This window comes from Drosophila tropicalis, unplaced genomic scaffold (genome assembly GCF_018151085.1).
Source record: "Drosophila tropicalis isolate 14030-0801.00 unplaced genomic scaffold, ASM1815108v1 contig_593, whole genome shotgun sequence".
Classification (NCBI taxonomy): Eukaryota; Metazoa; Arthropoda; class Insecta; order Diptera; family Drosophilidae; genus Drosophila; species Drosophila tropicalis.
Genome location: NW_027173070.1, coordinates 16,583,796 through 16,605,599, shown reverse-complemented (window position 1 = coordinate 16,605,599; position 21,804 = coordinate 16,583,796). Strand labels below are relative to the sequence as shown.

Below are 21,804 nucleotides of genomic sequence, written 5' to 3'. Positions count from 1 at the left end.
AATTTTTCTTAATCTTTAAAGGGAAAGTTATTTCCCTGTTTATGCCATGTTTTTCATAGTATGCTTGATAAATAAACAGGCCAATCAAGCAAATTTTTGTTATTTAAAGTAGTAAAAGATGACAAAATGTTTGTCATCTCAAGAGTATATTTTTTACAGTTGTCAATAAATCCATAATTTTTTTATTTAAAATTTATGATTTTTAGAATAATTTTGCGTTGAATTGTGTGAAAAAGGATGTGAAAATTAATTATTCACTAGAATATTTTTAGTAGTCGATAAGTTTCAAATCTGTTTGCAAACCTTTAAACCAATTCAGTATACCCTATTTTTTAAAGGACATTCACATCTTCTTCATTTTGCAACATGCCACAGAGTTGTAACCAAAAATTATTTGTATCAACCTCAAAATTGCATTGCACTCGAATTGAGGTCGAAATGAACGCAGGCGGTTAAATGAAAAGCGGCAAAGGTGGCTTCTGCTGGGGCTAAGGGATGAGGTGATATGGTGGGCTGGGGGGTAGAATGTAGAATGGTGGAAATTGGGTACGTTAGCCGCATTGTAAAATTTACGTAAAACCGCTTAATTGGGTTGAAATTATTTGTGTTTATACGCGGATGGCATCGTAAAACGATTGAAAAGTTTTAACGCAACCACAGCCCAAGCGATTTTGACCATAACGCACACAAAAGCTTCTGGTTCGTCGATTCGTTTTCCGTTCCGTGGCAAGATAAACATATTGAATCAGATAAATCACAGATTTAGTCATTAAACAGAACAACATACTTATATGAACTGCAATAGCAAGAAAAGACATCATATTCATGAGTTAACATAGGTGAATAGAATAGTTTAATAAATAACAGAATATATTTGTATAATATCCATATTCAAAACACACATGATCTATTTAATTAAAGCAGTATGCAAAATGGGGTAAATAAGTAAAAGATATGTCAAATCTATAAGCAATTATTAAAAATCAATATCGATTATTATTTTGGGCACAATATCAAACAGACAACGCGGAATGTAAAATAATTAGTACATACATACATATATAATATAAATAATATTTAAGATCAAGTCGTTATGTGATTGATTGCCCTAATTATCGATGCAGCGGTGTTGAAATAATTTACGACTGCGACAATATGGCATTAAATTTGTGTACCGCCTCATTAACATATTTTTCCTTTTCAACCATTTCGGATTTAAGTAAAGTTTTCAGTTGCTGCAAATTTGGCATAGTTCGACAATCACGTATATTAAGGAGTGTACGAAAGATGGATTCCCATATTTGATTGTAATAACGAGGCAAAGCGTTCTTTGGCAACCAAATGTTTGAATTTGGCGTACGCTGGGCCACCTCCATATAGCGACCAAGCAGCATGACATGCATAACTCCTGCCAGGCCAAACAAATCCAATTGATATGTCCAAGGACGACCCGTACGCATCTCGATGCACTTGAATATGTCATCATTGTTAATATAGTTAAACGACTGATTGGGTGGAAAGAGTTTTGTGTCAATTGCCACACCAAAGTCAATCAATTGCAGACTCAAATCATTTGGTTGTGCCCTCAAACTGTAAAGCAAAAAGGAAACACAAAAGATTTAGCAAAAATGTTTGATTCTTCAGAAATATAAACTTACGGTTGCATAAGTAAAAAGTTATCGGGCTTAATATCGGCATGAATAATCCCTATAGCATGTAAGTGATCAATAATATCCAATAATTGACAGCTAAGATGCATAACAACATATTCATCCACATTTCGATTGGTATGTTTTTTGATTTTGTTGCAAACATCGATTAAAGAGCCAAAAGGCGAAAAATCGGATATATAGACACTTGAATTGTTACCGACCAAAGCATAGTCAATGGACATAAAAGCAGGAATCTGTAGGAATATAATTAAATTAAAACAAATTATAAATATATATTTCTTAAATATATCATACCATTTGCTCACTAGTCAAACGACTGTGCACCTCAAGGCCCACATAATACTCCCAGTAGTTGGTGGGACGCTCCTGCTTAAGGGCCACTTTTTTACCACTTCTCACATGCTTGCCGGAAAATACAGAACCGTAGGCTCCCTTGCCAATACATTTGAGTACCTTAAAGTGTTCATCATTCACATGAATTTCTGTATTGGGTTGTAATTTCTTGACATCGCGCATCATTTGGCAATGTGGCAGCTTCTCAATGTACAAGGTAAAGTCAATGGATTCCAACAGGGAGGCAATAAGATCGGCATTGAAAGGATTCACATTTGTATCGGCTAGTGTCTCATTGAGTACGGATTGTTCTAGTGGCCCTTTAACTGGATGAAGATAATCTCCATCTTCATCTTGATCCGGTTGCGACCAAGAGCGTTGTGTTTGCTTGGGCGTAAGTGGAGTTTTCTTATAGTAGATACTAAGATCACCAGGCTCCTCAATTGGCAACGGGAGCGGAGGATTTATTTGTGGCACTGGCAGCAATGTGGAATTCTTGATCATACTTATGTTGGTGGCAAACATTTCGGTAGCCGCATTCAATTCAAAATTCTCACATTTTCCTGTTGGAGACTTCTCGAGACCACTCAGAAATTTCAGCGTTGAAGCAGATGAGGAGTTAGCAGATGATGGCAAAACTGCTGGCATAGGCATGCTAGCTGCAGGACAACTGCTTAGCTCTGTGCAATTTTTCATAAATGAATCAGTCAGATGAGTTGATCGAATGTCATCCTTTTTTATGGAATGATTCTGCTTTAATGGACTGAGTTGTGGCTGTGTCTCTGGCACAGTTTCATCGAGGAATATTTCAAAGTTCTTGGGCTTAGGCGGGGGTTGTGTTTCCGGCACAAAGGACAAGTCCGCCATGAAGGATTCAGCTAATTTACTGACCTCTTGAGGCAAAGGAAGCACCTTTTGAGATTTTTTAAAGAGATCAGGCGTGGGTTGATCACATCTCTTTTTCGAACAATCCTGTCGCAAGGGCGAACCAAAAGTTTTATTGGCATCTGGGCTCTTGCAAAACAGATTAAAGAAATTATCCCCTTTATCGGATTCAGCAGAAAGCATTGGTGGCTCTGGCACATTAAGCACTTTGGAAGAGTTTGCAACTTCAGTTAATGGCATTTTGGGTAAAGTTTCGGTCTTATCTTCTTGAAAACGGAATAATTGGTGCGGCCTGGGAACAGTTTCTGTCTTATCTTCTTGGAAACGAATAGATTTCATAAGAGGGCCACTGGGAGCATTCGGTTCCCAGAGTTCGCGGCGTGTAAAATTTCCAGCTTGTAGAAGAGATTGATGCTCAGGCTCTTCGCCAACCATAGATAGGCCAATGTTAGGCATACGTGGATATCTCAATGGTCCTGGTGTACATTCCGATGACGGTGAACTAGATGAACTGGCTGATGTTATGGTTGATTTGGTGGTACCAATGGTCGCCGCTGAGCTCTGAGTACCATGCTCGGAAGTCTCCAATATTGTCGACAATTGCTTGCGCATCACAGGAGAAACCGTTTCGCCCGGAGAAGCATTTGTAGCCGGAGTAGGATCGTCTGGAACAGAGGCTGGAGGCTCTACTTCCTGAGGTTTAAGCAGAGTACCAAATTGACGTGTTGGTGCTTGTTTTTGGGGAGCTTTTGGTGTGCTGACAGCTTGGTTTTTTATGAATATGTTGAACATTTGTGTGGAACACGTTTCATCTGCATCAAAGAAGGCGCTCGATGTGGGCTTATCAGCTGCTGGCTGAGGTGTTGCTTCCTCTGGATCTAAGAAAATCTCAATCTTAGGCCGAGACGGAGGAGCAGGCACAACAAAATTATCTCCATCGTTTACTGGCTTTAGAGGAAGGGAAGGAGTTAGGAAGGAGTCTGGATCAACAGTTAAAGCTGGAGCTGGAGTTGGACTAAGAACTGAAGCTTGAGCAGGTAGAGAAATTGGAGCAGGAAGAGGAACTCGGACAGCAGAAGGAACAGGAGCTTGGACAGGAGAAGGAGCAGAAGCAAGACAACTCTTGCTTGGAATTGTTAGTGGGGTTGAATCAAGCATTGGTCTGTCAGTCTTACAGACTGAAGGTCCAGGTAACAGCATCTGTGACTGTTCTTTTAGCACTGCAGTTTCTTTTCTTTTAGATTGATCTAGTTTATGCACGTCTTCCTCCTCCTCCTCTAAAATGATAGAATTAGCGGGCTTTGAAGGCATTATAGACTTCCTTGAAGATGATGGAAAGAAACTTTTACGCCTTGGCATCTTTTCCCCCGGTAAGCAAACTGTTTCCTCCATATCCATGTCATCGAGCACAGTCATATTTCTCTTCTCCCTCCACTTGTTTGCTAAAAGTTCCTCTACTTGATATTCTTTCTGCTCTGCATCATTGTAAATTTCAGCGAAATTAAATTGAAAACCTGGCGTTTGTGGTGGTTTAAAATACTTGTCCAACTCATCCAATGTTTGTGGCCTAGAAGCCGATGGATAGTTTGGGAACCGACGAACTCCTGCCTCCATGCCCGATGACCACCATTTATTGTGTTTTTTGACAAACCGATGCTGAGGATCAATACGCCTCATACGATAATAGGCCATGTACTCCTCTGGTGAGAACTCTAAATTGGGAAGAGGGTAGCACATACATTTGTTATAGCATGGCAGTTCTTTGGGATTGGGTTCATCTTCAATGGTAACTGGTGTAATCCAAGGCTCTTGAGGTTTATTTTTCTCTACCCAATTGGGAGGAAACTTAAATGGCAGCACCTTCTGCTCGTCCACATGAATGCCAAATCCTAATTCTGGGGCATGAGCATGACGACCAAATATCTTGGATGGCTTAAAGGGCTTGGCATGTGCCTTATTCCATCCAACTGGCTCTTTTAGATTCTCCTGCTGCCGTGTGGCATCAATGATCGAACGCAAACTGGTCTTGGGCTCCGCATCGGGTAATGGAGGAACAGCAATGGGTAGATTACTATCAGCATTCTCATCATGATATACAGACACCTGACGTACAAGATTAGGACGTGTGCGACTTGCCTGACTCTAAAATGGGAAAGAAAATCATTAGTAGATTATTTCTTAGATACTTGTCTATCACCAACCTCTACGACTCCGGGCATTTGACTTCGAACCGCTGCTCCCGTCCTTATACTGCCCACCGTTATGGTATTGACATTCCTTAGCTTCTGGCCACGTAGAGATTGCAAGGCCAGGCGTCTTTCATTTAACTCTTGGACTGCTTCCTCAGCCCTCTCTCCCGTATGCAAGACGCGCTGTCCCACCGTGTAACCAAAGTGCTGATGTGCTTCTCGCAAATCTTCTAATGGTTCCGCCCGGCAAGATATACCCAGACGGAAAATATCATCTGCCTTGCTCATATTTCCACTCAAATCGTAACTATAAGCCCAGGCTATATAGAAATCTGCCAGCATGGTACCAATGCCACTATTGTACATCTGCTGATAGCATTCCAGTTGATCCTTTTGGTTCTTCATCTACACGCGACCAGAGAAAAAAAGTGAAATGTAAAAGATTTTTGAACGTACTCCCGAATTACAACTCACATATTTAATAAACAATTTAATTAGACGTCTATCCTGCTTGTAGCGTTCATCTTGCTCGAACTTCGTTAAGCATTTATGCATGGCCGCCTGTAAACCAGATCCAGAGCCTCCGGCCGGATAACTTTGTTCGATCCAACAGATGTAATCATACCAAGGTGTCAGGGGATCGTCGCCTTCATATGTTTCAATATTCTCCTCCATTTGCTTGCGCTGCTGGGCCAACAATTCGTGTCCAGGTCCACCATCTTGACATATGACTGATGCCTGCAGAAGACTCACATTGCGCCCGCTGGCCAATGGTTGTATGTTCTCTTTGGCATTCTCGAAATCCATCACAAATATAAAAACAATTAACAATTGCAGGAAATATATATATTTGAATTAAAATAAACACAAGTTTTTAAACAAAAAGCGCGCTGAATACAAGGAGACGCCAACACTTCCAGTGTGACCATACTAGCACAGAGTTGGCAGCGCTACCTATTTTCTAAAATTTAATGTCAAATGTGTCTACATTATTTTATCCCGAATTAATTTTAGAATACACTCTGTTTTCAGCCGACTGTTTAATTTAAATTTAATTTATACAGACTTTGAATTTAAATACAGGAGAAAACATGTACATGAAGATCACTTTTCCATATAGAAATCCGCTGTTACAAAGAAAAATGCCAACTATCTGGCTAATTTAACATATCTGGCTCCTCATCTACACCCGCTTAACCGTTATACTTTAGTTGATCTTCAAATTCAGATTTATCATTTTTCTTTAACTTAATCATGCAGCTGGCAATTACAATGCAAATGAAACAAATGTATGTATTAAAAAATGTAAACATATTTATTATGTTATTTTCCATAATTATGCATTTGAGAGTAAGTATGCTTGTAGATCAAATAATTCAATTGTTGAAGCGACCTCCCCAATTGTTGCCACCGCCTCCGTCACCAGTTTGTATAAAATCTTGTCCTCCAAAGCCACTGTTGCGATTTCCTCCATTGCCAAAGCCGCCATAATTATTACTTTGACTGTCATTTCGATATTCATCAAAGCCCCCGCCACCGCCGTTGCCATTACCACCGCCTCGATTGCCATAATTTCCATCGTTTCCAAAGCCACCGCCTCGATTTCCGTTGTTGCCTCCTCCATATCCATAGCCGCGGTTACGATTGCCATCGTTATAACCTCCATTTCCAAAGCCACCGTAACGGCTCCTGTTGCCACCTCCGCCATAGCGTCCACCGCCTCCTGTTCCGTAGCCACCACTACTGCCGCTATAGTTACTACTGGATACGCTGTCAAACCGAGCTCGTTTGGGTGGTCCACCACCATCACCACCTCCACTTGCTGATCTACCACCAAATCCAGATTGCCGCGACTGATTCGGCATTATGCCGTTTTCACGTTTTACTCCATAGTCACCAGCATTTTGAATGCACAAATCTCGTACAGTATCCACTAACTTGGCATAGGAATCATCCAATTTAAGTACATTGTTCGGATTGTCACAAGCTATAGTGATAAGATCCTCCAGAGCTGGCTTCAGTGCTCCAATTTTAGCGGCATGCTCTGGATCCATCTCAAAGTTCATCCAATTGTCCAAGCGAACAACGCCATTGGCTGCCAAATCGATTTTCCGGCAACCGAAGAGCATCACCTGCAACGGAGCCACCATTGACAATTGCTTGCACGAAACGGCACGAGTTCGAATCTTTTCGCCAAATACAAAGTACGGATACGGGAACGTAACGGCCAAGTTGCTGCAGTTCACCGAAGTCTTATGCAGAAGGGCAGCCTTTGATTCAGTGGTCAGGACCTTACGCTTCTCCTTGTGAACGCATATATTTGGATACAGACCCAGGCAGAGCAAACCCAAGGCGACATCCAAGACGTGATCATCAGTTGAATGGGCATCCACTTTGTGTGAAATCATGGCCTCCTCTGGGAAACCAGCCTGCAACAAAAGATCCAACAATTGCTGCTTGGCATCGTACATTACATTCATGGTGGACATCTGTAGACCCTTCCAATCGCAGAAATTCATCTCCTCCTGTTCGCCACGTTGCTTGGCCTGCTGCCACATCTGTGAGGCAACAATCATGGCCACGTGATCCGAACACTTGATACCACTTAATGCCTTCTGATGATTGGCTAAACGACGTTGGCCAATTTCTAAGGCAAATACCTCGGAAAAGGTGCTGGAATATGAGGCCATGCTGGCAGCCAAATCGGCACATCCGAAAACTGTGCCCAGTACCATCATTTTGCCCAAACGCGGCTCAATGGGCAAACGGGCTAAGAGACGTCCAAGCGGAGTCAACTCATCATTGGCATCCAGGCAGCGCATTTCCCGTAGCAATACCTCCGCCTCGATAACAGCATCCACCGGCGGTGGCTCCAATGCCTTGGACAGAAAATGATGTATACCTCCCAAATGCAAAAGCTTCACAGTCAGAGCCAATTCATGCAAAGGCGTGCGGAACATTTCGGGCGTTAGGTTATCCTCCAAGGCCGCAAAACGAGCCTTCGAGCACATGGTAAAACAAAATCCTGGACGCACACGACCGGCGCGTCCCTTACGCTGCTCCATGTTCGTTTTACTGGCCCACACAGTGGCATAACTGGTCAGATTATTGTGCGATGTGAAAAGCTTCATACGTGCCTTACAAATATCTATCACAAAGACAATATCATCGATGGTTATCGATGTCTCTGCTATATTGGTGGACAATATAATCTTGGTCACACCTTTGGGCACTGGTTCGAATACCTTACGCTGGTCATCTCGTGGTATTTGCGAATGGCATGGCAATATACGATATTGTGAGTTGCCAAAATATTGCGAATTTTGCAAAAATTTCATCAAAGCAAATATTAAATTCCATCCGGGCAAGAATACCAAAATAGCACCTGGTATATTCTTTGATTTGATGTGAACCAATAGACTTTCGAGTAGCTCAAAGCTAACATCCGATTCGGATAAAGCGGCCATTGCATTGCGGGTTTGCGCCGAGTATTTTGGCTCAATAATATTGTTATAATTCACTTCGGGCTCTTCGCGATCATCTTTTTCCACCTGCTGATCATCATCATCGGCATCTCGACGTTTGCGTCGCGACTCCATGGATGGCACAAAATTGGTCATTTGCAGAACATCCTCCAAAAAATATTGGTCCACAGGGAAGGCACGTCCTGCTACCTCCAAAACTGGACAACCACCAAAATATTTGGCAAAGAGAGTCGTATCAATAGTAGCCGACATCAGAATCACTGAAAAGAATAAACAAGAAATAAGGAAATATATAAAACACAAACGTAAAACTTTGTTTTTAAATTAATTATCCTCAAATAACCATAGTTATTATTAGATTATGTGACAGAGACTTTTTTAAACAATTAATCTTTGCTTGCAAAGCTTACCATGTAAGTCCGGATAAGTGGCCACCATGTCACGCAAAATGACAAGCAAAAAATCACTATTCACATCTCTCTCGTGAATCTCGTCGACAATGATGTGCGAGACGCCGCGTAGACCGGCCTCCAGTTTGCGCAACAAAACACCAACCGTGCAGAACAATATGGCACCATAGGGCCGGGGAAAGATCGATTCAAAACGCACCGAATAGCCCACCGAATCACCCAATTCTTCGCAACGCTCACGGGCCACACGCTCAGCAACCGAAATGGCTGAAATTCGACGTGGTTGAGTTACATAGATATTGGCATAGCCACCCTGTCCAGATCTAATGTAATCATCGAGTATATATTGAGCAATTTGAGTGGTCTTGCCGCAACCTGTATTGCCGCGTATAATGACCACCGGATTCTCATTGATGGCCCGCATAATATCAGCACGCATGACGGTTATTGGCAGTTTATCGCGAAAGTCCAAGAATGTGCGATATTCCGTGTTATTTTGTCGACGTTCCAGCAATTGACGTTCAAATTTCATCGATAGCTCATCGATGGTGGCCGTAGCCAATTCGCCTTCGTCAATGTTACAAGCATGCCAGGCATTCCAGTTTGGTTTGGGTGGAGCCCAGGGAATAACAGAAACCTCTTGACGTTCACCCGATGGTTGGGATGTATCCACACGATTGTTATTCACCTGCAAAGGGGAATACCAAATACAAAGTTGTAGGCTTGCCGAAACATTTTAGGTATTTACTTATTCATCACTTACGATTAAAGGTAATGGAGCACCATCCGGTTCAACTTTGATATTTCGCGGATTAACCACCGGCAAATCTAATTCTTTGATAACATCATCAATCTTTTCAATCAACTCTGGGGCCAATTTCACTGGATATGGCTTAAGTTCCTCATCCTTCTTTTTCTTTAGTGTGCCACTATAGGCCTCAATAACCTTCAAATGGAAGAGCTGGCGCACCAGAGATAATGCACACGACTTACTGGCCGATTTCTTATTCGAGCCCGTATTCCTAGCTGTCACTTTACGCTTAAGCGCCGGAACATATATAGAAAGCTCGGCCATGAAGCTCCTAAATTAAGTCATTATTAGTGAAAAGAAACTCTTATAATAGTCCAAGTGCAAATAATACAGATATCAAAAGGATCAACACTCCAAAGAAGGAATTACTTACCAAATGTGCGCAACTGTGGGCAGCTAGTAAGTTAAAGGTGAAACGACCTTCAGAGCCACATGGCGCCCATTAGAAGACAATGTCGAAGATGATGATGATGTTGTTCGTGTTTATGCGGCAACATAGATCAGGGAACTGAAATGTTTATCAATGCGGTGTCATACTTCTTTCTATTGGATCAAATTATTTACTTCCCCCTTTTTTTTCCACCCAACAAGATAAGCTTAACTAGTTCAAAACAACATCCCCTTTTGATTCTATATTATCCAAATAAAACAAATTTACGAATTGGACTCAAAATAATGAAGAGAGATATAATAAAATTACTGAAATTCAAGCTATGATTTGAACTCGATTTATAGCTAGAGTAACAAAGTTTAAAGCCGAAATAAATATATAAATGATTAATATTTTGTTGACAATTTGTTAGGAGCATATACTTTAAACTCCTTTTTAAAAGATATGCCCGAAACTTTTTGAAAATGTCTAAAATATTTATATGCACTTGTTGAGATTACGACCTTTTTGAAATTTAAGCCGGTTCGTGGTCAATGTTCCAACAAATATTTAAATAAGAAGCTTTATCACAGTTATCACAGAAATTTGTTAAGGGCTAAGGTAAATGCTGGTAGTGGTAGATACTGTGTAATTAGAATGGGTCGGGTATTTCCCATAAAAAATTTAATTGCATTTGTACAATTCTGTACAAAACATTCAAGATAGCTATTGATCGAGGCTATATCTGATTATGGATTCAAAAATAATAATATTCACTTTATAAACTACTTTTAAGAGCATCTGCATTCTCTTGAAAGTAATTTGCTGTTATAAAGGTTTTAATTTGGCATTGATCCCACATAAAATATACATTTCAGTTCTCTGCTTCATCTATTTTAAAATGGAAATCGTAATTTTTGTTTACTTGGACGCCATGTCGCTCTGAAGGCTTCCATCGCCGTCGCTTTAGAAAGCGTTTCCAAATTCAAAAAATTTGCTGCCCACAAAGAGATGCACACAGAAAATTAAACAATTGGGCTGCGTGCCAGATTTTGGGACTTAATCCAGAACGCAGCTCTCAGAAAATCAAAAAAAAAAAACATAATCGAGCAACCAAAATGTTGCCAAAGGACATACATACCTAGCATGGTCCGGACCCACGGGTGTATATTTATAATCATCGCGTATATTATTTGCCTGTTTGTAAATATTCAAACGATCTTTGGCATTCTCAATGGTCCAATTGCCATGCATGGCGGCGTTCACATCAATCGATTCTGCTTCATTCATATCCTTTTGCTCTTGGATATGATCAATGATATTGAAACGATCGCGTCCACTATCACTCATACTACTACTACTACCCTGATGATTTAATGGACGATATGCCTCACCCAGATCCTGGGGACCAGATTGACCGCCAAAGACACGATTGCCATTGCCTCCACCACTATTACCTCCTCGGTGCATTGCTGATGATTCATGGGATGACGACGATGATACTCCAGGATCAGCCGGCACATCTTCGGCTTTTAATTTTCCCATGCGCACTAAATAATTCACAAAATCGCGTGAAGCATTCTTTTCGGCATCCTTCTTATTGGTGGAATTGCCCACGGCCACATACGGGCACTGCTCCACACGCACTTCGCAAAGGAAACGCTGCCGATGCTTAGGTCCTGCGAAAAAAATAAGGGATCAAATCGATATTTGAAAAATGGAGTGGGTCGTGGGGTGGCTTTCGGTTTTCTTACCAGTTGGCCGCACTTCAAACTTTGGCTCCGTATGATTTTTTGAGCAATATTCGAATAGAAACGATTTAATATCCATCTTTGTATTTGGTTATATTCTTTTATTTTCTTTTCTTTCCGTTTTATTTAAAGAAAATTAAACTCGTGTAAAATTAGCAAAGTAACTGGAAATTTACTTGTTCATTAAGGGAGGCCTTCCTCCTTTGCCAGCTGCTAATACCCTCAATGCCTACTTGCTTACACAAAGTATTCTAGCTGATATTATCAAAGCAAGCCGAATTAATTATTAATGTTTATATGTTTTGTTTTTAAACAAAACAATATTGAAGTTTTTAAAGGTTATTTTTAGTTCCACAATTCTGACAGTAAGTGTTGAGAACTGCAAAAGATACTCTGGGGTAAACATCAGTGTTGGTAAAATGTCCATTTTCGATAGGTTTTTGCTCCGGAATGTGGATTTTCGATAGGTTTTAGCTCCGTCGTTGCAATTTTGAGTCGATTGTCAAAACCAATTTTTGTGACATCTGGCAGCACTAGTTGGAATACGGCTTTTGGCAGCACTGGTTAAAAATTCACTGGCATCGCTGCAGAAGCAATCGAAATGGATAGAAAAAAAGAACAAATAGTTAAAGAAAAAATGTGAACGTGAAAATTAGAATAATAACTAAATAATAGTGCGTGAATGTCTTACCATAGTTAATTCGTGTTTTTAAATTAATTTCGTGTCGTTGCTTTTGAGTGCGGAGCGGAAAGTTGTTTGGCAGCCAGCAACAACAGCATCACATATACACATAAACAGCCACAACACACACACATCGAAATACATATGTACATATATAGATATATGTAGATAAAAGAAATACATACATCCACCATACGCACACACATACACTCGGTCGCATTTAATTAATGTAGTTAAAGTTAAAGCTTTAAATATCAAATAAAAGTTTAAGTCTACAACTTCTCAGAAGAGAAGAAGAAAAGATATCTGCATCTCGAAAAGATAGCGGCTATAGAAGAGCGAGAGAACAAAAGAGTGAAAGAAAGAGAGGAATGCAGTGCCAACACCCAATTGATCGCGTATAAACAACAACAAAACACACGACAAAACAAACGGTTGTAATTGTAACCGAGTGAAAGTAACAGTAATATCGCAACAAGCAACAGCAACTACTACAACAACAACAACTACAATTTGGCTTCCATTCATTGCATTTAATTCGTCCCTCCCTTCCAAATCATCCGCCTAACGGTTATGGGCAACTGTCTACGCACTCAACAGTCGGAAAACGACAATAATCATGTCGATGCCCGCATCCAGCTGGATGATCCGGCAACGGCGATTGGAGTTGTTGGCGGAGTACCACAAATTACAATGCCCATCGGGCAGCCGCCGGAACAAATACGACCAGTGCCACAACTCCCGGAGAACGATACGGCAAATGCGAATGCAAAAATATTTGTTGCCCTCTATGATTATGATGCACGTACGGATGAGGATTTAAGTTTTCGCAAGGGCGAACACTTGGAGATATTGAATGACACACAGGTGAGTGAATCAGACGCACACAATCACAAATCCAGAGAGAGAAAGACAGAGAGAGTGGGAGTGGATAGTGAGAGAGAGTTGACGGCTGATAACATTCCGCAAAAGAGTGAACACATTTTCTTATCAAATGGCACGCCAATTGGCAACATGTAATTTTTTTTTTATGAATTTTTTCTTAAATTTACCAGCAAATAATATAATCAACTATAAAATATAGTAATTATAATTCGTGTAGGTGTTCGCTTATTAATTAATCGATTCATTGAAGGCGAAACTCAACTCAAGCAATATTCATGGCTTTAAAATTTACAGTTATTTTTTCTTCGCAAAGAAAATACGGGCTTAAAGCTAACCTTGCAGAAATTCGAAAGAGAAAAACCAATCTTTAACAGTTAATTTTATGCACAGAGATAATAAATAAAAAAAAATACACATATGGCTTAACAGACAACCTTTATAATATTTATGCAGAAATTCTATATACATATATGTATGACAGAAACACCCGCTTTCGTTTCTTAATAACTATAATTTACAAAAAAAAAAAAAAAAGTTTGCATTTTCAATGTCGCCAACTATTTTGTGGATATTTTCTTGTTAGTTTGGTTTATTTCCCTCCTTTTTGGCACAGAACTCCCAGACACTGTAATTGCGGTCGGCGACGCCACTTGAGCTTCAGCTCCATGAAAAATACGAAAACAAAAAGAAAAATTTAAAGCATAAAAAAAAAACAAAAAAAACTCCAAGCTCAGACTGCATTTTGATGCATGGAATGGCAATTTGCCTCTTGCATTTACCACATTGGCCAAAACGGAAAGAGAAAGAGAGTTGCTTATTAGTCATATAAAGTTTGTGCATGGAATAAAATTACAGAAATTAATCAAATTCGCGGAATATACCGAAAACTACTAATTTTACGGATTTAAAAACTTTTTTGCATTATACATATGTATGTACATACATACATATGTATGTACATGTAGGAAACCCACTAATTATGCATTGGCATTTCCGATAATAACGAAAAAATTATTAAACTATTTTAAACATTTACCTATTTTTCTATAATTTTTCCAACAATAAATATGCATTTGTATAACTTAGGTAAAGAAAACTATTTTTTTCTACCTCTATTGCTTAAATTTAAATTGACAGAAAAAAAATCAAGATGATAGCCTTCAAAGGCATTTTAAGCTTTCTAACTGTTATAGTTATTTAATTGCGAAAATCCAACAAATATGCTACCCACATCATGAAGATTCACTTTAAAAGCTTAAAAATTAAACTGCACTCACTCTGCAAGGGTATAAAGCATTCCTATTGGTAATTGCTCTCTTGTTAAGGTAGAGTATATGAACTTCACTATGTCATACAACAACATGCTTTCAATTGCTGCTGCTGCTGCCACAAGTCAAACATAATTAACCCGAACTGCAGCAAACAACTCCACTTGAGACTCAGCAGCAGCAGCAGCAGCAGACGGACAAGACAAACGAGACACTGTGTGTGTGTACGCTCTGGCATTGAGTAAACAAAACGCCATGCATAAAAATAGTTCAACATTTTGTTTCTTTTAGTATATGTTGGTAGTATGTATATTACACAAAAAAATTCTATGATTAGCCAGCATTGGAGGTCATCCAACTGATCAAGCAGCATCTCTAATCCTGCTCAATATGCTGTATTATGACATAGATGCCAAAATATGAACACAATTTAAAGACCTGACGTCAGCCATGACCACCTTACGAAAAAAGAACGAAGAACTAGACAAGTGGCGACACAGGCGCCAAAAGGCATGACGTCCACCTTTGGCTTTGGGCCAAAAGAAAAAGATTGCGTATTCCCCCTTAGAAGACCACGCTGCTTGTTATTACATCGAATCATTATGTACATTTTGTGCAGTAATTCTGTAGACTCAATTAAAGGCGCATCAGCAAATACGAATTGAAGACCTTCTGCCCCGTACGCAGTCGTAAATGGCTCGCTGTCACCAGCTGTTGGTGTACATGGTCGTCATCGTTTCCGGTGGCAGCGTTTAATTAAACACACACACAAAAACACACATAATAAACCACAGAGCACTTTGGATGACAGAAAAACCAGCGTATAAGAAGCTCACTCTCACTCCGGACACACTGTGAAGGCTTCCCTTTTGTGAACTTTTTTTTTTTTTAAAAAGCCGTGCATAGAAATCAAAAAAATGTTGTAAACACATAGTTTATGGGTGTGCCCGTACAGAGAGAGAGTACTTAAACATTTTGCCTTCTCTAGGTTCGTCGTCGTTGGCTGTTGTTTCTCCTCATTGTCACTGCATTCTTTATCTTATGTGTATGTAGGCAAAAAAAAAAAAAAAACTGGAAAGAAATGCTTTTCATATTTTTGTATACTCAGTTTTTTTTTGTGTAATAAATGCCCGCAGTCAAAGCTGGCTGCTGCTGCTGCTGCACTCACACACTTTTGTAAGGGAAACCCTTCAAGGATCCTCTCTACACTTTACTCGACTTCGCCAAGCTGCCAGCCTGGTTGTTGGCCCAGAAAAAATGTTCTGCTGTCTTTGTTTAGCTCTGAAAAGCAACCCCACATTGCAAAAAATAATAAAACCTGAATTTGTGACGGAATTACTTGCATACATATGTACTTGTTGCGATAAGGTTCTGCATACATATATTGGGGGGAAGCACAACTTTCAAGAAAATAAAGAAAAAAACTTGGGAGATTATCAACTAAACAATGACGGGGAAGAATTCCTTTAAAACAGGGTAGAGAGTCGGAAAATTTAAATAGGGAGAAAGCTCTAGTCGCGGACAGCTACCCCAGTCAAACATATCCTGCTGGCATACTAGAATACTGGAACAGTAACTGTCGGACCACGGGAGCTTTGTCTGTATATGTACAGTTGGATCCCTTGGTTGACCAAAAAGGATATAACCGGCTTTTAGACCCCAAATCAGAAAGATGTTAAAATAAAATTGGATACTTAAGCTTTTAACATTTGTCGGATCGGATCACATTTAGCTGTCATACAATGTACCGATCGAAAAGTCTGAGTTTCTGGAAAACATTTTATAATGTAAAAATATACCAAAATCTGATTAAAGTAATGACTGTGAGAAAAGAGATTTATTGAAGGAATTTAAGATGGTGAAATGCCTCCCTCTATAAGTTTATAAAAACTAAATAATTACATAGTACCTATATAAATAATTTACTATTTTTACCTACATATGTACATACATATGTACATATATAACAATATGCCACCACTTGGCTCTTCGTTTAAATATTTTTATATTTAAATGATGATTAATTTTTAATGCTTATATTCTCAGAACCGCTTAAAGAAATTAAATAAAAAGTCAAAAATAACTTTAAATTCCAAAGAAAATCTGTTGAATCAATGTTTGCATAGAATTTTTCGGTTAGATAGTGAGTAAATAAGAGAATGAAGCCAGCAACATAGGTATTATTGTGGTCATTTGCTAGAGATTAGGTATGTAAACTATTAATTTTAGTTATTGAAAGCTGATTTCTTTCATTTTCATTGTCATGGTTTAAAATCTAGGTCTAAAACCATTCCAATTTGATTTTTATGTCTTTCACTTTATCATGAAAGCATATCGAATAAAAAATAAAAGATAACACTTAAGAAAAAATCCAAATTTTTTTTAAGAAAGCTTCAGATATTGCCTTTGCTCGAAAAGTAAATCACGCGATTATGAAATGCACTTTGTTTTGTTTTTTGTTTCTTTTTTCGTTTTTTTAATAAGACATATAGAGGGCACGGCACAGACATGGTAGCTGCTGCTGTTGTTGCTCCAAAACGTCTTCATTGGCTTCGCGAGCATGAAATGAAAATCACAGCGCAACAAATAAACAATGAACCCTAAAATAGTGCCTGTTCATTGACCTTTTCCAGTTGCAAGAGCCACACTGATAGATAGATAGATAGAGAAACAAATAAACAAATATGTATGTATGTATATAATCATAATCTAATGATAGCTATAGCACTTAGGGCGTCTGCTTTTTTTTGAGCTTCACTCTTCACATCAATTGAGAGCGGAGGGCGATAATCAAAGCACAACAACAAACAGCGACAGATAAAATACATGGCTACCAGAGTGCAAATTTATGAGTAATAATAATAAAAAAAAAAAGAGAAATGAACAAAAAATAACTAGTTTGGCTCGCCGCTTGTGATTTTCATATGAATATTCAGTTTTTGTTGCTGTTTTTTTTGTTTTTTATATATATGTATGAACATACACCCATGATGAATATAATAGGTACACCCCTTAAAATTAATTTTTTTTGACTTTAAATTAGCACAACTTTTTTTCTTTTACCTTAATCACCAAAATTTAAATGCACATTTGTTTATTGAACATTTGTGTATTGTTTACCATAATTTGGAAAAGAAAAATTATTTTATTCAAAAGTTACAACAAAAAATATGAAATTTCAGAATTTCGTGCTTGATGAAAATAATAGGTACACTTTAATTGACTAAGTTTTATTTTTTTTTTTTTGGTTTTGAAATCACTGAAAATCTATTTTTGTTTCATTATCTGATTAATATGGAATGTATCCACCTTAATTTTACCGTTACTTTTCTCATCCGACTGGGAATACTCTTAATCAAAGCTTGGCAGGACTCTATCGAAGTCTTCTTCGACGCACTCCCACAATTGTCGGTTGTTGCCACTTTTTTCTGTTCGAGACTGATCCTATAGCTCACCCCACAAGTTATCGATGAGATTCAGATCCGGAGACTAAGTGGGCTAGGTAAGAGCGACCACTATATTGACCTCTAACCAAGTTTTTAAAATTTTTGAGGTGTGTTTTACGTCGTTATCCTGTTGATAAACCCACCACAGGGACTTTTTTTCTTCTAAATATGCTAGCATAATATTTTCCAGGACATCCCTATAGTCAGCTGCTCCCATCATGTCAGATACTAGGAATATTGGATAGTGTTCTGACCAAGACAAACAACCCCACACTATAATATTTTTAACACCATGCACCACTGTAGCGGTGATCAAAGTTTTTGGTTATAGGGCGCCTTAAATGTTAGGAACAGTCATTTCCGAAAAGATAAATTTTAGTTTCGTTGCTAAGAAGGATATTAGGCCGGTTTTTTTGAACTTCAGATGCTGCCCATGTGAAGTAGTCGTTAAGAAATCTTTGCTATATGATCAAATCTTTGGTTCGCATCAAAGGAACCCTTCTTGCGATACGAACTGATAGATTAGCCATTTGTAGTCATATCCTAATTGGAAAAACATTAATATCATTGTCCATTTTGGATCCAATGGCTCTCAAGGACTCGAAAGTGTCCGAATTTCTTAGGTTAGGAGTGGTTTTCTCTTGACCCAGTTAGTCTCCGGATCTGAATCTCATCGATAACTTGTGGGGTGAGCTATAGGATCAGTCTCGAACAGAAAAAAGTGGCAACAACCGACAATTGTGGGAGTGCGTCGAAGAAGACTTCGATAGAGTCCTGCCAAGCTTTGATTAAGAGTATTCCCAATCGGATGGGAAAAGTAACGGTAAAATTAAGGTGGATACATTCCATATTAATCAGATAATGAAACAAAAATAGATTTTCAGTGATTTGAAAACAAAAAAAATTAAATATGACTTAGTGAATTAAAGTGTACCTATTATTTTCATCAAGCACGAAATTCTGAAATTTCATATTTTTGTTGTAACTTTTGAATAAAATAACTTTTCATTTCCAAATTAAGGTAAACAATACACAAATGTTCAATAAACAAATGTGCATTTAAATTTTGGTGATTAAGGTAATAGAAAAAAAGTTGTGCTAATTTAAATTAAATTTTAAAGGGTGTACCTATTATATTCATCATGGGTGTATATACATATATCTTCGCCACCTGCACAAATTTGGCAAAAGCCAGTTAATGTATCTCGTTGTTGTTGTTGTTGATTGTTGTTTGTGGCAGACATGGAAAGCGCGTAACAAACCACCAAATAACCACCAAGCAACAACTAACTGAACACAAATGAATAAAGTTTTAATTTAATTTTCGCCTTTTTTTCGCTCCTTCTCAACTTCTTCTACCGTTTATTTTTGTGTTTTTCTTTTTGCGCCTCCTTGTCTGCCGCTCTTCTTCTGCAACGCAACCAATAGTAATAAAAAAAAAAAAAAAAAAACATAGACCCCTCTTCACATCAACTAATTTATCAATACAACGAACTTTCTATACACTTTAATATTTTGAGTGACATTACTTTTTATTTTAACTTGTTTTGAAAAGAGTTGGTAGCATAATCAGGACTCAACTTAGCCAAAATTAAATTCTGGGACTATGTAGAGTATACCAACATCACTTTCGGCAAGTTGTTTTAATTATATTACAGTCAACGTTTAGGAAAGAAGTTAAGCTAAAGTCTCTGCGTGAACATTCGTACCTATATATAGTTTTTGCAAAGAAAACCTTAATTAACACTTGGGAGAAAGAGTAAACGATATTTTATAGCTTAAGCGGTAATTTACTTGTGATGTTAGCCTGTTAACTAACTAAAGTGTAGCGAATTGCTGTATCCTTGGCAAAATAGTTTATGTTGAAGGAAAAATCATAAAAATATACAAATAACTAAAGCTATTTTATGACTTGATATAAATTTTTGAAATTAACGGTGGTCAATATATGTATGTATGTAAGAAATGTATAAATCTACATTAATGGCCTTAGTTGGGATTCAAATCGGATTCAGGGACTTAAAAGGTACAAAATTTTGACTCATTAGAATGAAATCTTCAAATGACTTTTTTTACATCAGTTTTTAAAAGTTCGATGAAATTTTTTCAAAAACAAAACTTTTTGACTACGGCATACTTTAGGGAGCTATATGTATCCATTTATTACCCCTATATCAGCCAGGTTTACGTCAGAAATAAGCATTTAAGGTCATTAAAAATTGTTATAATATTTTTATATAGTATCTATTACTGAAATAAATATTGTATTGCCCTGTTCAAACAGCAATCATAAAAAGTGTTGATTATTAAATCAATATTATGTAAATACGTAAAACTTCTAAATATCTCACACAGAATACCAGCAAATGTATGAACATATGTGAAATTTTCACATTTTCCCAAAAGTGTATAAAAATAGTTTGTTTGTTTGGAGTTGCTAAATGTTATTTCTGTTGTTAGGTCACCTTTCGAGTTTCCTCATTGCCCATGTTAGTTAATTTATCAAAACAAAAATGTTTCATTCGTTTATTTTGAATATCGCCCACGGCTTTGGCCCGGATTGAATTTATAGTGTTATGTCAAATTGACAAAAGCGTTATAGGCAGATATTTACCATCAAATATTTATCGACATAATGCAATTGATTAAATTATTATCTACACGATTTAACATATTTTCACTCTCTCCATTTTGCTCTTCCTTTATTGATCCAGGGTGACTGGTGGCTGGCACGAAGCAAGAAAACAAGACAGGAAGGTTATATACCATCAAATTATGTGGCCAAATTGAAATCCATCGAAGCTGAACCGTAAGTAAATTAACTTTAACTTTTTCGTTTACATTTGTTAATTGTTTATATAAATAAATATAATTTCTGTAAATATAAGAAAAACCAAAAAAGTAGGCCATCATTGAATGTGCCACAGTATAAGCCGAAAAGTATGCTATAAATTATAATGTTGTGAATTAACATTTCGCTGTAAATTCTGTTTTAATTTTTGTCAGAGGTGGAATAACAATTTTAATAATGTGTTTATTAAAACCCTTTTTAGTTATTTGTTTCTTAGTTTGCACTTTCCAATTGCCACAGATAACTAAAAAACATTAAACTTAAACTTAATTTTCTAATAAAACAAGTGTTTTTAATATGGGCTTAAATTCGGCACAAAGTCCTTTTTCTGGCCTTGTTGGACCGTCAAGTGCTTACATACTTGGGCCTTAAGCCAAATTTTTTATAACGTTTAGAGGATTCACCCAAGTAAGTCAATTTGGTTCACTTTTCCAGTAGCCATTACGACCTCACTACAAAAGGGAAAAATGGATGTTTGTTAGTTTATGACCTAAATTGAACTTTCTTTCTGGGAAGTTTAAAATTTATTATGGCGCTTGTTATTTCTTTCCAGCTTGGACTAGTGTTCCATATAAACGTTTCTACGAACATAAGAGTCTTAACTAAAAGTAAAACTTTCGAGTTATAGCTATAAAAATGATAGATTTTTCTTGTCACCCACACAGGGGAAATGGCTAAACCTTGAAAGCTTTGTATATTAAGTTAATATTTTTCCTGTTTCCGATTATATAATTATTTAGTTCGATTCAAATCTATAAGCCTTAG

General features: G+C 37.8%; 2 protein-coding genes across 3 annotated transcripts; both read right to left on the bottom strand.

Annotated features, from left to right (window-relative positions):
• Positions 1-822: 822 nt before the first annotated feature.
• BubR1 (Bub1-related kinase) lies at positions 823-5,994 on the bottom strand. The gene is made up of 5 exons (XM_068290158.1): positions 5,555-5,994; positions 5,093-5,485; positions 1,968-5,033; positions 1,659-1,906; positions 823-1,590 (listed from the first exon to the last, which is right to left on the bottom strand). Exons 1-5 carry the CDS (start codon positions 5,885-5,887, stop codon positions 1,140-1,142), a joined length of 4,491 nt encoding a protein of 1,496 aa, XP_068146259.1. The 5' UTR covers positions 5,888-5,994; the 3' UTR covers positions 823-1,139.
• A 380-nt stretch (positions 5,995-6,374) lies between these two features.
• On the bottom strand, positions 6,375-12,272 carry mle (maleless). 2 transcript variants are annotated; one of them, XM_068291572.1, is made up of 5 exons: positions 11,911-12,272; positions 11,298-11,835; positions 9,739-10,057; positions 8,976-9,663; positions 6,375-8,825 (listed from the first exon to the last, which is right to left on the bottom strand). In XM_068291572.1, the coding sequence occupies exons 1-5, from the start codon at positions 11,984-11,986 to the stop codon at positions 6,457-6,459; spliced, it is 3,990 nt and encodes a 1,329-aa protein (XP_068147673.1). In that variant the 5' UTR covers positions 11,987-12,272; the 3' UTR covers positions 6,375-6,456. The 2 variants fall into 2 exon arrangements, with proteins under 2 accessions (XP_068147673.1, XP_068147674.1); XM_068291573.1 differs by lacking the exons at positions 11,298-11,835; positions 11,911-12,272 and adding an exon at positions 10,160-10,255.
• Positions 12,273-21,804: the final 9,532 nt, after the last annotated feature.